The 18,843-nt window shown below is 35.0% G+C and overlaps 1 protein-coding gene across 1 annotated transcript in view; it reads right to left on the bottom strand.

Moving 5' to 3' along the window:
• Nucleotides 1-372: 372 nt before the first annotated feature.
• The window catches only part of LOC150081485 (uncharacterized), a 131,977-nt gene continuing 113,506 nt past the window's right edge, over nt 373-18,843 (bottom strand). The window contains exon 7 of the mRNA XM_090380220.1: nt 373-521. Within this exon, the coding sequence (XP_090236346.1) occupies nt 373-521 (149 nt within the window). The remainder of the gene's footprint in view (nt 522-18,843) is intronic.

The raw sequence follows: 18,843 nt of genomic DNA, 5'->3' as shown, positions 1-18,843 counted from the left end.
CTGCCTATGCTTAAGCATAGCACTGATATTTGAAAGTTTGAAGAGCTGCTTTTTAAATTCTACAAGTTATGAATGCGGGGAACTTTAATTAGGTGGAGGGGTTTGTCACATTGATTAGTTGTATCTAATTTTGGGACAAAATATCACCTTATCAGAAAAGATATAGATTTTTAAAGACTGAGTTTTAATTAGTAAATGACTATACAGCCATATAATAGCTCCATGTCTGGAGAAAGACATGGTGACCTACTCCAGTATTTTTCACCAGAAAATTTTATGAACAAACTTGAGACTCTCAGAAACATCACGGGAAGTGTAGATCACCAAGCTACAATTGATGTACCTATTTCGGTCAGGTAATGCTAGGAAAGGTCAGTGGAACAAGAAGAGGTTGGCAAAGAACACGTTGGCTTGACACATCAAGAGCAACACTGGCATGAGCATGAAGGGCTTGAAGAAGGTGTTGAAGTCCGGACAGCAAGGAGGAGCTCGCCCATAAAGTCTCCAAAAGTTGGCTGCAACTGAACAGATGAAAACAACAAACAATAATGTTATTATTATACAAGTAATAACAAAACTATACAAATATTTACAAAGTACTAAACAATTTACAATCATACCTCTACTATATCAGTACACTGGGTCCCTTCAGCTTACATTAATATACTAAAAACATTGCAATGAAAAATCAAATGATGCATGTATTAGACAGTGAAGCACGTGCACGGGGTTGGTGAACGTTAAATGGAAGGAACATAAATGGGTTACTGGGCAGAATTAGACACTTGCTGTTGACAATATAGAGCGCTTATGTGGGATGCATGCCAACGTTCGTCGCATTGCAAGACAATTGCCTGCATTCGTTCACCAACCTAGTGCACGTGCTTCACTGTCTAGTACATGACCAGATCTGGCATCATTTGATGTTCCATTGTAATGTTTTTTGTATATTAATGTCAGCTGATAAAGGGATCCATCATCCTGATATAGTTTGTATATTTGTAAATAGTTTAATATTTTGTAAATATTTTAACTATTTGTATAGTTTGTATATCTATTAGTTAAATATTTTAGTCCTGCTCTTTCGGATGCAACAATATTCCTCATGCATTATGGAACCCGAAACAAAACGCCATTTTCCTACATGACCTAGGTAAATGCAGGTAAATAATACATAGTGATATTTATTCCACATTGAGAATGCTGTGTGGTGGGGTTGGGTAGCCAATGGGAGAAGAGGGATACAGGTCACGTTGTACAATTGAGCAGGGCAATTACATCACCTCAAATGCACAGGTAAATAATTACATAGGTCATTTTCTGATTTGGTATTGATTAGTGTGTTTGGACAGGTGTCTTATGTAGAAAAGATTGACTTACTCCATCATACCTATACATTTTATGTAGAAATGCGTGTGGGGGGGTTGGCAAGCCCCCCTAGTAATAATTAAAATTATTACTAGATAAGTTAAGAATAGCTTTTTTTTTTTTTTTTTTTTTTTTTGAATTAGTAATCATTTATATTGCAGACATTTTTAGTTTCACATAACTACAAATATAGAGCTGAAACTAGTGTGGACAGAAAGTTATGCTCCTGAATATCCCAGTTATAAGCATTATAGTCCTTGTTCATATGCTTCTTACTTTCCTGTTTTTTAATTATTTCTGCAGTGAGATATTATGGTAGTCAAGACTACCATAATACTTACTCCATTAATACTTACTGTCTCTCTCTCATATATATATGAGAGAGAGAGAGAGAGAGAGAGCTTGAATTAGGTATATGAATATCAAACTCTCTCTACTGCAGTGTACAAGATAAGTTTTTTTACTTTTTAGTTCAACACCATACAAATGCAAGATTACTCTAGCATCAGATATATAGAAAACTTGAAATGTCTAAATTAGATTTGCCTAAGGCTGTAATGTCTTAGGCAAAAGGTGTGCATAATGTAAAATTTATGAAAAACAAAAATATTAATTATACACCTACACAAATAACACCAAGAAAATATGCACGTATAATTTTTAAACATTTCCAGAAATTTCTATCCCGTTCTTTCTTAGAAATTCCTGTTGCATCTTAAATGCTCTGTAATCCTTTAATATTCGATTTTTTATCTAAGTTAAATATATTAAAACGCTTCTGTCCCCTTTGCAAATTATTGCAGTTCCTTTGAAATTATAAATTTGAAGTGATTAAATGTTATTTGGTCCTGAACAAGCTGAATATTCAGATCATTTTTAGCACATTTATGTAATTATTATTTGCAATATGTTTTTATTTAATATTATTTTAACTGCTTGGCTTGTAACCTGAACTTTGTTTTATCTCTTAGAGTTGTGTGAGGTGCATTCAATAAATTATCTACTTACCTATGAAGGAAATGAAATAGAGACAAAAATCTTTTTTTATTTTTCAATGTAACTCCCCTGAACTTCAATACACTTGTTCCATTTTGTTGGCAGTGAGGAAATACCTGACAAATAAAATTCTTTGTCCTGTCATCAAAGAATGCAGAAACAACAGACTTCAGTTCATTATTATTTATTTTTTTTTTTTTTATGAAAACCCCAAACACGAAAGGTATCAAAACCTATAGTACTTAGTACCGTGCATGGGTTGAAGGAGAAGTATGGAGCGGGGGGGATGCCAGAAACTTTGCTCTAGAGACTAAACATGGGTTTCACCACTTCAAGCCTCCAATAAGCAAAGTGGTGGTATTGCACCGGTTGATGAGAGTCATCTACCACCTTGCAAAGCAAAGTCCACATATGCTTTCTTGAGGTGTTGAAACAGGAAATAGTCACTAGGGCCAGACCCAAACTGTAAGGTGGATGGATAAGTTCTGTGAAGTCACAGTCTCTTAAAGCAGCAGCAACAGCATGTGACCTGTGCACTTGTGTTATCCTGAAGAAGCAGCAAACCTCTGAAAAGTTTTTCACAGCTTTTTTTTTTCTTTGACTTCCCTTAGGTTGTAGAGTAGGGATGCCTATAACTCCCCAGTGACTGCCTGCTTGTGTTCCAAGTAGTGAATATACAAAATTCCCTCATCATCCCAAAAAATGGTGATCATAATCTTGCCAGCTGAAGGTTGTGTCTGAAATTTTTTGGGTAGAGGAGAACTCTTGTGCTTCCATTGCATTGATCCTTGCTTGGTCTCATGATCCCAGTGATGAACCATGTTTCATCACCCATAACAATACTGGAGATGGAAGTTTCAGAATCCCTTCCATAAAGCTCTAAATTCTTCTCACAACATCGTACTCTGAATTGCTTCTGCAGAGGGGTCAGAAATCTGGGGACCCACCTTGCGCTGACCTTTGTCATCCCCAAAGGTTCATGGAGAATGATTATAACTGTTCCCTCAGATATGTCACATTCCCTAGAGATTTGGGACACCTTTAAACATCTATCATTCATCACAAGAAACCATAATTGATACAGGTGTCTTCTTTCTTTCTGTTACAGCACAACCTAAAAACATAGTGGGATCAAAATTAGTATGATTCCAGTTGAGATATGTAGGAACATGATAAATTGTGACTCATTGAAATATAACTATGGGAACTACCTTAGGTAGATAACTTATTGAATTCCCCCCCCCCTTCACTTTGAATGCAACTGATTCAGAACTGCTTCCATCTTTTTGTTTTATTAAAAATTATATCCAAATAGAATTTTTTTTTTTTTTTTTTTAGCTGGCCAAATTCTATGTATTGGTGTAGATAAAGTGTAAATTTGGTAATGGGTTCTGTTACTTTTTAATTTATTTCTTAACGTGATTTTTCATGTTGTTTTTGTCTATTATCTTTTAAGCAACTTAAAAATCTCTGAAAAAATAAAAGGAAATTTTTTTTTTTTTTTTTGGAGCTTAAATTATAAAATAGCTAATACAACCTGTCTTTTTCAAAATACTTACTCATCATCATACAGTAATTCAGTCTTGTGACTGGTCACTTCCTCTGAGCTGTCTCGGCGTCTCCGTAGCCAGGTGGGAAGGAGCAGCAGTGCGTAGCACACGCTTCTTGATTAGACCGGGGTTCGAGCCCGTCACCACCAAATACGGAGGATGCGGAAAGGAGGATGCGGAAAGGGAGTGACCACCGCATATTCCCGGAGCAATGTGGCCTTGGTTGCTGGTGCTCCTAAAAACCAAATAACAACAACAACTGAGCTGTCTCCACCTTTGTCTTTTCCAGTTCATTCAGTCTTCTCTTGCTCACTCATCATTGGATTTCTTGGGATAAATTAACATTAACTGTGAGATTAGCATTAGTAGAGGCATTTGATGCAAGAAAGCAAGCGTATGCAGCATCAGCCAAAAAAAAAAAAAAAAAAACCCACTTCACCCCTCTGTTCGTTCAAAATACCTGTCCAGCTGAGCCTTAAACTTATTTAGGCTATCAACCTCCACCACAAGGGATGGAAGTCTGTTCCACCAACCAACCACCCGCTGCCTAAAGGCAAATTTCCGCACGTCTATCCTACATCTGTCTTTCCTCAATTTGAATTTATGCCCTCTCAGGTGATTTTTCTGAGCTAGAGGAAGAATCCCATCAGCATTGAGCATGCTTAAACCATTCAAGGCTTTATACACCTCTATCAGATCACCTCGCTGGTGCCTAGTCTCCAGACACAGATATGTTTACTTTACATGGTAGTTTCCTATTGCTTCCCCTGTAGGTAGTAGCTTCCTCTAACTGAAGCTTTGTTTGCTGCTGTTGACCTGTTTAGGTTCCTCTGCCACCAAAACTTGGATTGGATTACCAGCCCTACCTACTGGTAACCAGATATGTAGGCCTTGTCTTCATAGCATGTTAAAGGGAAAGCCCTACATATGTTTCCTTCTCGGCTGCACCTGACCTAGATTCCTGCTGCGGTTGAAACCCAACCTTCCTCTAGGTTTCTCAGGTCCCAGGGGCCACCCCATGGAGGTGAGAGTGGAATTGGGATGGAGAGGCTCGATGAACCTGTTGGTGGGTTCATGTATTCTGCTTGCCCATCCCCTTGGCTCCTTACTAGCAAGTTAAAAAAAAAAAAACCCCAAGTTACCATTTATCAAATTTTCATTTCATTTTTAAAATATCACTTTCTTCACTGGGATTTCAAGTCATAATTTAAATACATTATCTTTTACAGTGTGTAATGCATCTTGAGGATCGACTGCAAGAACTATACTTTCAAAGCTTATTACTTACAGAATTGTTGGATGGCCAGAAATCTCAAGAAAAGGTGCATAGTGCTGTGAAAGCAATGCAGATAGATACTGCTGATTTGCCTTTGTTATTGTCAGTGGGATCTGCTCATACTTCTACCTTTGATTAAGAAATCTTCATTTAAGGTGGGAAATAATTGCACAAATGTGCAGTTTGAACAGTGTGAAACAGTAACCCCTTACATTGATGATTATTATTATTTTGTTGTTATGACATATTTAAAATTATGTAAATATCTAGTTATTTAGTATTATTTTGTTGTTGTAATAGTTGTGCGATGGCAGAAAGTAAAAAGTTTAGAGAGACATTCTGCAAATCTCATTATATAAAACTATTTTACAGTTGCAAAGGTGTATATTTCTTAACTACCATTTGTTATATTAAAATCATTGTGACTTCATCTCGTTTGAATTGATTATTTGTATAACTGGTGGGCGCAACCAGTTTTCTACTAGTAACATTGTACCATGCTTTAATAATATATAAGGAATAGAGAAAAATTAAGAAATATTTTCCAGTAATACTGAGTGATTATTTCTAATATAATTGTGGTTATTGTTATAAATACCATTATGTGTATCTGTGTATATTATATGAATATCTATTTTTTTATTTTTACACATTTTTAGATGCTATTCAATACCTTCAACTGATATGCATCTTTATTTTTGTAATGACATCTCTTGTGATTTTTATGTATTATACTTTTAAGTTTGGAATGTTAATTTGGAATTTAAGATTGTATATTTATTATATCACTGATATATTTTTGTGTTATTTATGTTGTTGTAAAGAGTGTAATTATTCTTCATATTGAAGTTTAGTAATTATGGACCATGACATTTTTTTTCCCAGGTAAAACCTTAAAACAGGTATTTAAATGTAGATATATCTTGTAATTATATTTCATAATGATCATCATTTTGTATACATTTTGTTATAGAGGGTGTAGTTTATTTTGAGAACATTGATTCTGTTAGTTGAGCGAGTAGTTGTCTGTTTTAAATTACTGTTTAATTTGTTTTCTGGAAGTTATTTTTAAGCAAGATTCCATGGAGCTAATCCCAATTTAAAAAATAAAATTGAGTAATGATATTGTAAAATCATGGTGTTAAAAGGTTGAGAAATTTAAAAAGAAAAAAAAAAAAAAAAAAAAACTGGGGAGCAGAAGTTTTTTTTTTTTTTTTTTTTTTTTTGACATGTACCTAATTTTAAAACCCCAAGGAGTACAAAGTACATGTTTGCTTATGTTTTTCAAGGGGTAAGATCTTATATGGTATTTATATTTATACTTATGTTTTAAGAATGTTACAAAAAAGGTCATAATGTGTTCATTTATATGAATTAATTTTAAATCCTTAAGTAGGTGTTGTCTTCTCTCACTTGTATATCCAAAGTAATAACAGACTATGTATAGTTGGCATCATGAAAATAACTTTTAAAATTAGAGAAGGAAATTGTAGCTGTTAAGCTGTTACTCACTTTCGGGATACAAAAACCAAAATGCTCTGGAATTCATATCTGGAAGTTGATAAATTGAATCCAGTTCTTTTTTTTTTTTTTTCCATTTTATATGGTTTTTTTTTTTTTTTTTTTCCTCATTTGATTTTTCATATAATTTCATGCTGTTATTGGGCAATAAATTAACATTTTTAAATATGTACAAAGTTTTAATTTTTACAAAACTTTAATTTTACAAAGACTCTTCTCAAAGGGCTAATCATCGTTCTTATTTTAACATGTATATTGTATTTATGTTTATTTTTTTTCTTCTTAAATAATAGTATAAAAGTTTTAAGTTGGAGTTTTGTTTCATTATGAATTGTATGAACCAAAAATTTTAGTTCATTCACTACATAATTAAACAATATCATACGACTGAAACTTGTCTTTGAAATGTATAAAGATTTCAGAAATAAAAATATTTATGAATATATGAAATGAAAAAAAGTATACATTCAAAATATTGAAGGTAAATGTGTATTTTGTGGCATAAAAAATAAAAGTATTTTGAATATTATATTCAAGTTATTTGATTACTTTTGAAAATATAAATGAAAAAAGTGGGAGATATAATGAAATAAGGAGCGTATTATGCATAGCATAAATATTTTTTCATACCCAATGCAAATTTTAGCGAGGAGGCTCTCCTAAAGAAACAGTAATATAATTTCTTGAACTGACATGTTAGAATGGTAGCAGTTAGTTTCTAGGTTACAAAAATGTTCTTATACAAGTGTGCAAAAATATGGAGCAACCAGTTCCTTTCAACTTTATGCTGTAGAAAAAATATATTAAAGATGAATTGATTAAATTATTATTATATATTTATTTAAATGCATATCTGATGATACAAATTTGTAGTTGCAGAAAAAAATTAGCATAAGTTCTGAACATAGCATTTTATTGAAAGTGAACTTTTAGAACTATTTACAAAAAAAAAAAATAATAATAATAAATAAATAAAAATATTAACACTGATAATAACACAAATTCTCTTTTGGAGAATTGAATAAAGTTTACAGAACGATTTTCAGGTTTCCCATATAATCTTAGCAACTTTCGGTTGCACTGGGCATACAAACTGTAGAAATATTTTCTATTGGGTTGAGTTTTAGTTAATCAGCCAGCCACTCTAGACATGTAATTTTATGACTTTTAGACCAATGATTAACTTTTTTTTTTTTTTTGCTTTTCAACATAGCACATTATGTTGCATTTTTAAATATGTACATTTTTTTACAACAGAAACACAGTTGCCAGGCTTCTCTGTTTTCCATCAGTAAAGGATGGCAGAATGCAATTAATAATAACATGGCCATTGACATTTAATTCAAGCTGACTGGGCTAGCCAGGTGGGTAAAGTACCTGCCTGGAAACCCAAAAGTCGTGGGTTCGAATCCCACCTCAGGCTTGGATCAGAGTAGCGCAAAAACTTTGGGAGGTGCATTATGGTCACAGAAGCCGATGCGCCAACAACTAACAACAAAAAATAAAATAATAATAATAATCCAAATACAGTTGGATGCAGATTATCTTCAGTAATGCACCCCCCCCCCCCCACACACGCATTTATCTTCCACCACCTTAGAGATGATTTTTGAAATTGAAAATTTGGCTAAGGTAAAGATGGACTTACTAAAACTATTGACAAATTGAGGGAACTCTATCAGCAAACTGCTTTCACATTAAGCTTGATTGATCTGAATCACTGTCAGTCAATCACTTAAAACCTATGTTGTTATCAATCAATGTCAGTATATGTTAATTTTATGCAGCAAACTTTGTGAATTGTTTAAATTGAAACAAACCATGTTTGCTTTGCCATAGGGGCTTTCTTTGTTCCTTCAAATATCCATTTGAATATTCCCACTTGGTAGCTAGTTATATCAGTTGCTGACACTGTCAAATGTTAGCTAACAGTATAGATGGAACTTGCTTTTAACATTCTGTTTGGCAACAATTTTTTTTATGTGGTGTGGGTATTTTTTTTTAAAATTTATGTATCATTAGTTGATCATTTCACATTTATTTTATAAATTGAGGTTTAACTTTTTTCCTATATGCAGGATATTATGCCTTTTTAAAAAAAAAATTAAAAATGGTATGCAACTTTAATTTTCCACTGGAGTTGTTTTATGTGCAAAAGTCAGGTGTGATACCATCAAATTTTAACCAGTAGTAAAAAGGATGTATAGTTATAACTTTTTATCCTCTATGTGGGATATCCCCTGAGGTCATTGTCGAAAAAATTTTCACGTGCTATGTGAACCAATTTCCATTGGAGCTTTTATGTGTGAAAGTCTTGAGTGTTTGCTGGTGGGCAGTATAACTAAATTGCCACCATGGTGATTTGCACTTGCTAGCAGAATAAGACAATGCCTAGCTGTTATAAAGAATGATATTGTGATTTTATACTGCAGACCTGTGAACATGTAAATGACTGAAACAAACCACATTTATTTACTATTGGAATTTTTACAATGAAAACATGTGAAGCATGAGTCTCATTACACAGTCTTCAGATCAGAGTGTAGTCTTTAAATGGCCATATGAACATTCCTGCTTGACATCTGATTATGTTGGCAACCACATACCATTTCTAAGTAAACTAAAACACTGTGTTAAGATAGTTTAGAGCCGCGTCGCCAACCTTTCGGACCTCACAGACCACTAAACTCAATTTTGAATCCCACGGACCACTACCATGATATTTTTTCCATAAAATTCTAAATATGAAATGGTACTTACACTTGTTTTTGCACTCCAAGTTATTTGCAAAAAATTGGATATCATTAATGTTAATATAATGGCCTTATAATGATAAAAAAGTATAATAAATAAACGCAGATATATTCATTATGAAAAATGCAAAAAAAACATTTTAAATATCATTTTATTAAAAAAGAATTAACAGAAACAATTAATATTAACAATTATCAAATATCGAGTGCACCTCAACATAGAGGTGTATAAAGGATTAATTAAAGCAAAATAATCAGTTTGACATTTGTTGCTGCTTGTTTGAAATAAGCTGTTGGATTCTTGGCTCCAATGACATTACTGCAACACAAAGAGCCGTTTGTATTTCTAGCCAACAGTGGTACTTGTTTTTAATTGCTGTAACTGATGAAAATGTCTTTTCACACATATGTAGTTGCGAATGGAATTAAAATTTTGATGGCCTTTTCACTCGGTACTTACTTTTTACGGAAAGCCAAAAATGAGATCTTGTTAGGGACGAGTGGAATTTACCTTTGAGACTGTCGTCGGATGATAGATTGATTAGGCTTTCTTTTTCTTTCATGTTCAAATTACTATCCTCGATTTTCACCGAAAATGGATCTATTATCCACGTATTTCCGTGTCTGGGGTCCTCTTCCTTTGGGTAATAACGACCAAAAGAATCAGTGAGTGACTGTAAGTGCAATTGAACAAGAATTATTACCTGTCGGTTGACATCTTCCTCTTTCATATAATCATCAAAATTTGGGAACATTTGCAGATCTTCAGCCAACCGCGTTTGCCACAGCAATATCTTCCTTTGAAATGCATCCATTTTTCCTCGCAGTGTGAACACGTTTGTAAGCTGTCCTTGCAAGGACGTGTTCAGCTCGTTTAACCGAGAAAAAATATCTGCCAGGTATGCAAGCTTTGCTAGCCAATCATTGTCGGACAAGAGATTATGGAACCTCGAATTATTTTGCTGCTGGAAGAATAACTTGACTTCGTGGTGCAGGTTGAACAATCGGGTTAGTACTTTGCGCCTCGACAGCCATCTCACCTTAGCGTGAAGAAGAACATGAGTATGCTGAGAGCCCATTTCTTTACAAAGTACCTCAAATATTTGAGAATTGAGCACTCTGTGGCAAATTTCGTTTACAATTTTAATTACATCAGAGAGTACTTCATGCAGTTCTGGAGATAATGTTTTCACCACAAGTTGCTCACGATGTATAATACAATTAGTAAACAAGATGTCTGGGTGTCCAACGTCTTTCACTTTTGCAACAACTCCTGAATGATATCGAGTTGTGCTTGCGGCACCGTCTGTGCATATCCCAACACATTTCTTCCATTCAATACTGTGTTTCATGAAATAACCATTAAGTGCATTGAAAATTTTAGAGCTGTTGTTCTACCCGACAAGATTAGCAAACAGAGGAGTTCTTCCTTTAATTCTCCTTGGCAATCAAACCTCACAAAACAAAGAAGAACTGCCTTGTTAGTTATGTCTGTTGATTTGTCAAGTTGAATTGAATAAAACATAAAATTTTTCACAAGTGCAATCACTTGATTTTCAATATCTTCGGCCATGTCTTCAATTCTGCACTTCACAGTGTTAGCAGACATAGGAATTCCTTTCAGTTTCTGGACATCCTGTTTCCCCAAAACCTCTTCACAGGCTTGTAACAAGCAAGGCTTAATTAATTCTTCTCCAATTGTATATGGCTTTTTACATCTCGCGATTTGAAGTGCTATCAGATAAGATGATTTTACTAAGGACTTAACTTCAACAATCATTGTTGCTAATGAACTTTTTTGCTTCTGCAAATTTTCATGCATCCTTTGGAAGTATTCATCTGGCTTTTTTAGGTAAATCTGGGTGTTTTGACTGCAAGTGCCTGCCGAGTTTCGAAGGTTTCATGGCATCATTGGATAAACGCTCAGAACATAATACAAAGCGGCCGTGGATCCAGTTCACTTCCAGGTTCTTGAATAAATCCAAACTTCAAGTAGTCCACATCATATTTTCTTGAGACTTTGAACTTTTTCTTCTCTCTGCCTTCAGTTCTAATATCCTTCCTGATGATGCCTTGCGGTGGCTGCGGAGGCTCTGATTCATTAATCAACTCATGACAACGTGATGTATTACCTAAGAAGTGCAAAATGCTTGCTTGCTTTTTCTCAGTCATTGGGGTTATTTTATTTGAATCTAAAACCAAACAATAAATAAGATAGTTATCAAACTAAAGTTCCTTGATGCCATTAAATATCACACTGTGCACAGTTAAAATAAAAATATCACTTGTCACTTACCTAAGAACTGCGAACCACGCCGTACCCAGGCTAGGCCATCGATAAGAAATAGAAATAGCTTTCTATATATTTTTTTACAATAAAAGCATCGCTAATACTGGATATTGCACTGGGCCTTTTATAAACATGCAATGTAATAAGGCAAAAATTGCAAAAAAGTAGAATCAGAATATAATGAAACATTTTAATAAACACGAAAATTGCAAATATATTCAGATTACTCTGCGGACCACAAAATTCTCTCAAGGACCACCAGTGGTCCGCGGACCACTGGTTTAGAGGAAATTGAAAAATGATTTATTCATTGCAGCACTGCTGCCTGAGCATTTATGTTCTTCATATATGTTTTGTTGTTGTTCATATTGGAACAATGATGACCAAGCATTCGTGCTTTCCATTTACCAAGCACAAAGAGGAAAATCTTGTCAGAGGACTGACCAACACACCCGCATTCTCCACTTACCAAGCACAGTGACAAGTTGCTTCATAGTCTTTCTTTACTTTTGCCAAAAAATTCTTTCATGTGATTATATCACTCAGTTAATAGAATGTTCTGCATTCTGTTAATTCAGAATGCAGTTTATTATTTCAAATTCTTGTGACCACCATTTGTCATCCCAACCTTTGTTTGTTGCACCATGCCAATATCACAACTTGTCCTGAATTTCAAAACAGCTTCTTTTTTGTATGTGTAACATTTTTCTTGTCTGCTGCAATAAGTCAGTGATGAATTGTTGATGATATGACACTTTTGCCGGTTGATGGTTGCTAGTAGTTTTAATGTTCAGCTAATTGTACAGGATAACAATCTTTAGCAAGAGACGTTCAATGATGCAACCCTTTCTTGCTTAATTGATTGAAAATTTACAATTTGCAACCCTTTTTTTTTTTTTTTTTTTTTTTTTTGTGATATTTTGTATGAAATATCTCTATATCAGCATGCTGCTTTGTTAACCATAAAGAGTAATAGCTTCAACCATTTATTATGAAAAATTGATTTTCCATCCATCACTGTTCTATTACTGGTGATTTCTACTGAAAGAAATCACCGTTTATATAGATAAATTAAGAGACTTGCAAAATTTCTAGAGATTTTTATAAGTTGTTCAGAATTATCTACAACCTTCACTTGTAATGAAATGCTGTTTGGAACTTATGCTAATTCAAGAATTGAAATTATACATAATTAAATTACAGATCTAAGAATATTTAAATGTATAATAATCAAAATCAGCCTGACGTAGCAGAGTGACCAGTAGTTGTAATTTTGGTTTTTACCAAATAACAGCAAAATACAATTAATGATAATATTCTTGTCAAGTAACTAGTTGATTGTGCAGTAACTAGTTGACTAGTTGACAAGTTGGTTGTGCTGGAGTATAAACAGAACATTTGATCAATTAATTTTTAATATTTTTCTACAGTGTAAAGTTGAAGTGTACTATGGGTGCACCGTATTTTTGCACACTGTTATATAATGAGACAACCCATAAATATCACTTTATTGACTAGTCCAGTAGCAGAATTACCAACCTCCCTACTCCCAAATTTGTGAATGGGCCCTCGGTACTCTTTAGTAGCCAATTCAAACTAACTGTGGGGGAGGGTGGAGAACGTGGCTGTGTGGCAATTTTGCCACTAATCTGTGGTTTATTGTTATGATGGTATTTACTTTCTGTATATTAATGGGTTTCTTAAGCAAAAACTGTTCAATGTTTTCAGATTCATGCCTAAGATAATAATGGTATTGGCCTCTAGGATTGTTAGCATGCTAAGCATGTAGAAACAATTCAAATAAACATTTGACTTGCTTAATTGTAAAATTTGAACTGAATCACTAAATTGAACTAGCTCCATGGATTGATGCTTCCTGAAATAAATTAGGTTGTTAAAGGTACAAAATAAGGAATAAAGTTTCCTGGGTAGCAATGACTAAATTAACAACAAAGATAAAAAGCATTTTAGATTTCCACTCACCTTCATAAGTTAAAATAAAATCAATGGACCAAATATAATAAACATAAGAAGTACTGTTGTGTCAAAACTATAAAACTACTTTATTTGAATAGAAACTTCATTGCTCAAAAACAAAGTTTCTTTGCTCCCAAATAATGAGGTACTAATCTACTGAAGTAAAATGGATAAAAATCAACAGTGGATGTACAGTGTCCACATAGACATGAAACAATTTTAAAGGCTTTACTTTTTTATTGAAGAATACAAATAGTGGAATATTCAAACAGGTCATAGTCAGTGTGCTGGTTTCATATGATGTATGCAAACATAAGCAAAAACTGTTCAATATGGACAAAGGGGTGCTCTTACGAAGAAAGGCTTAAGTTTTGCGAATTACAGTGTCTGGAGACTAGGCACCAGCGAGGTGATCTGATAGAGGTGTACAAAGCCTTGAATGGTTTGAGCATGCTCAATGCTGATGGGATTCTTCCTCTTGCTCAGAATAATCACCTGAGAGGGCATAAATTCAAATTGAGGAAAGACAGATGTAGGATGGATGTGCGGAAATTTGCCTTTAGCCAGCGGGTGGTTGGTAGGTGGAACAGACTTCCATCCCTTGTCGTGGAAGTTGATAGCCTAAATAAGTTTAAGGCTCAGCTGGACAGGTATTTCGAACGAACAGAGGGGTGAAGTGGAAGTGGTTATTTTTTATTTATTTATTTTACTTTATTTTTTTTTTGGCTGATGCTGCATAAGCTTGCTTGCTTTCTTGCTTTCTTGCATCAAATGCCTCTACTAATGCTAAAATGCTAATGCTAATAACATCTGGGTATATTAGGGCACGTAATGGTTCAACATCACAGGCATTCCATATGTGGATGGCTCCGTGGGCAGGAGCAGCAGTGTGTAGCACATGCTTCTTGATCAGACCGGGGTTCGAGCCCGTGACCACCAAATACGGAGGATGCGGAAAGGTCAGGAAATGACCACCGCATATCCCCTGAGCAATATGGCCCTAGTTGCTAATGCTCCTAAAAACCAAATAACAACAATTCCATATGTGCACCATTCATAGCACAGACTAAGTCACAACAGTATTCAATTTTCCTCCACTCACTGTAACATATCAGGAGATAGAGGCCACTGTTGATAAGATGTACTCTTTAGCTGAATAATGTCCTATATCTTTGTGGAGTACACTGCCTTTCATGTAAACCCACAGGAAAAAGTCAAGTGTAAGGTCAGACAATCCCAATGGCCAAGGAATGGATTCATCTTTACCCAGCTGTTATGTTCACATTTATCATATGAAACTCAAGCATACTGACTATGATCTGTGTGAATATTTTCTTTTTGCATTCTACAATAAAAAGTTAAGCCTCCAAACTTGTTTCATTTCTATGTAGACATTTTGTATATCTGATGTTATAAACACACATGCTTATAGACTAAAAAACAAAAGCTTTTGAACAAAGAGAGACAAAAGTCATATTTCGACTGTTCTTCCTTTTCTTAAAGCTAAGTTCAAAAATTTAATCATGAATAAGCAAAGCAGCATGCAGGACAAAACAATTGAGACCTTGTTTTGCAGATTATGGTTCTGTCATACTTCACCCATCATATTATATCACAGATCAGATGCTTAATCACTAACAATAGAGATTAACCTTATTTGGGAGTTGTTAGTTCTATAATGCCTGTGGGGAAATTATCAGTTTCCCACTGCCAGGAAGTGCTTATCAGTCAATTAACATTACCAGGTAATTTTTTTTTTTTTATTGCATACAAAGTCCATCCAATCTATCAGTCAACATGTAATTTCATTTATGTTATCGTAGTCTGACATTAGACTGGACACTATAAACCTGGAAAGATTCTATTAATGCTGGTTGTGAACATATAAATGAACTAAATATCATTTTGTATCAAAAATCAAAATGATGTCATACAATCATTCACACCAAATGAAAACAGCACATTTCTCACATTTCTGCATTAATTAAACTGATTCTATTGCCACCTCAGCTACAGGTAAAGCTTACTTATGTACAGCCTACATTTCTTTTAACACTTGTAATGATGATCTTAGTAAACCACCTCCTACCATTCCTACAATACTACTCAATGCCTCCTGTGGTCTTCTGTTAAAGGATATCAGAAGAATTTTGATCAATCTTGATTCCAAGAAAGCTTCAGGACCTGATTGTATTTCTTCACTTGTTCTCAAAATCTGTGCTGCTGAGCTCACTCCTGTTTTGTTGCCTTTCTATACTTTCCTATTCCACTGGTATTTTTCATTCTGCCAACTCCTAAAGCATTCTCTAAGCCTTCAATCTGATTAGTGATGGCCAATATGGATTCCATTGGTGTCAAACTTCTAGTGATATACTGGCTTATGTTAACTATCTACGTATGGACAAATTGAATGGAAAAGTCTGGTGAAACTCAAGCAGTTCTTGACATTCTAAGGCTTTTGATTGTGTTTGTCTTTGACCATAGTTTTGCACTTTGCATTCCACCTTCCAGTTTGAGAAACCTTGCCCTGCACAATCCGCTTCAACTTCTTAAATGTCCACCACTGATTCCTTAAGTTCTGATATCCTGGTAATTCTACAGTGTGCAAAGATAACTTAAGTTTATCATTCTAAAACTCAGTTCTGTCTTATCTTATAGAAAAGAGTTTACTCCTATGCTTATCTTTGATGACACTCAGATTTCTAGACAAGGTCACATTAAGGTCACACCTGGCTTCTAATCTCTTGTATCATAAGCACATCGCAAATATTACTTCCTCTGTATTGAAAAAACTGGATTTTCTCTTTTGATCTTGTTACTTTTCTTATAAACAACTACTCACTCTGTACAAATCTCAAATCCATCTTGATGTGGTGCTCCAAAAACCTCCCTCTGGCTTCTAGACTATTCAAAAAAGGGCAATCGGGTTAATTAATGACACATCTATTACAAAGTCCCTCCACTCTATCTTATAGACACTCTTTCTGCTACATGCATTTTCTGTAGATACTTCCATAGGCACTTTTTCTGAATTGGCCTCTCTCACGACAAGTCTGAACACGTTGCAGAACACATTGACTGTCTGAACACATTGACTGTCTAACTTCAAACTTGCAGAACCAGTTTTTCTTCTTCCTCATTTATTCCTTCAACTTCCTTTTTCTGTGACAACCTTCCTTCACATACATTTCCTGAAAATTATAATCTGTAGAAATTCAAGTCTAATGTCAAGTATCTTCTGTCAACTCAACCTTCAACCCACACACAGAACTAAGCACTATAAGTTCTAATACCATTCATGTTTGGTAGAAAACTGTTCAGTAGCGGCAGGGCTAGAGTAAAATGAATGACCTGTGGACCAGTTGTTTGGCTAAGTTGGGTCATTCTCATGAGCTTTGTTATGCCATTTGTACCCTGAGATGTAACTGTTATTCTGGATACTACAGCTAATAATGAAATAAAACTCTGTGGTAGCATGTGCATTGTTGGTCCATTAACTTGCCTGGATCTGTTTATGCAGCTGGAGAAGGTCACTAACCTGCTAGATGGGGAGAACACTGGTCTCTGGTTTTAGGTTAGGTTGCTGAACAAATATGAGAAGAGCCAAAAGATGTGGGAGAGAAAGGTAACTCCCCTGTTCTCCATTCTAATTCCCTATTTCTAGAGGGCGCCTCTGTAGCCAGGTGGGAAGGAGCAGCAGTGCGTAGCACACGCTTCTTGATTAGACCGGGGTTCGAGCCCGTCACCACCAGATGCGGAAAGGTCAGGGAATGACCACCACATATCCCAGAGCAATATGGCCTTAGTTGCTAATGCTCCTAAAAACCAAATAACAACAACCTCAAATCATTTTGGGAGTGAACTGATATTTGAGAATTGAAGCTTACCAGGTATTCAGATGAATGTCCTTCAGAGTAGGTTCTTTGACAGTGTTACACTGAACCCAACACTTCTGCACTTCTGAATCATTCCTGATAGCCTTCTTTTGGAATTTATAATAGTTCTTGTGTTGTTCTGAATAATCTCCCCAGTCATAAATCTGACCTTTCAAGGGGGTTTTAAGCTTGGTGGAGGGTATCAGGGAGATGAATCTGGTAAGCATGACAGATAAAATGCTTTGCAAGTAATTCTTGAGTGGAAAGCATCAAAATGCAAGGGTATTGTCATGATGCAAGCACCAATTTCACAAAGCCCATTTTTTCAGTGCTGTTCTAACAGCATAATGCAATCACTGTATAACTGTTTTGTAGTATTCCTTTTTCACTGTTTGAACGTGTGGGACAAATTCTTAATAAACAATGCCCTGTGTATCAAAATATACAATAAGCATGATTGACATATTTAAAGAAGAGGGTCTTTCATTCAGAGGGCCAAGCCATTGTTCTGGGTCAATAGCCATACACAATTCATTGATAAATATGGAAGAAACAACGTGTGCATTGGCAGCAGCATGTTGATAAAATGTGCAATGTGCAGTTATTCCAAATTTTATATCAACTAAATGTACATTGGACAGAGCCTGGAGATCAAGACCAGCTAACATATATAAAATCAGGAACCCCAAGTAACCAGGTTATGAATTGCTGCCTATTGACCTCAAATATGAAAACCACTGCCACTTCTTATGTATCCATTTTGAACCTGATTAGGTCCTTGTCAGTGAAGAGATATGCGAGACAGAAAGACCAAATGAACAGACATTCTTGCACACCTTAATATTCTAGTTGCAACTATTTCCACAACAGAGAGATATATATGGAGGAGAGAGAACCAGATGAATTGCACATTATGTTGGCATCTCCGTAGGCAGGAGCAGTAGTGCGTAGCACATGCTTCTTGATTAGACCACCAAATACGGAGGATGCGGAAAGGTCATGGAATGACCATCGCATATCCCCGGAGCAATATGGCCTTAGTTGCTAATATTCCAAATAACAAACAAACACATTATGTTAAGATTCATTTGGTCATTATTCAAGGTGTTGCAATAAAGTTCCTGGACTGGTGAAATAAAAATAACATAAAGGAGCTCAAAAATGGCTTTATTTTTATTCAAAGTAATTGCCACATGATTGAATGCAGTTATTATTCCTTTCTAAAGTTTCTGAAAAG

The sequence above is a fragment of the Mastigoproctus giganteus genome, chromosome 8, assembly GCF_048544385.1.
Source record: "Mastigoproctus giganteus isolate SK-2022 chromosome 8, ASM4854438v1, whole genome shotgun sequence".
Lineage (NCBI taxonomy): Eukaryota > Metazoa > Arthropoda > Arachnida > Uropygi > Thelyphonidae > Mastigoproctus > Mastigoproctus giganteus.
The sequence above is the reverse complement of the archived record's forward strand: the minus strand, read 5'-3'. Positions and strand labels throughout refer to the sequence as shown.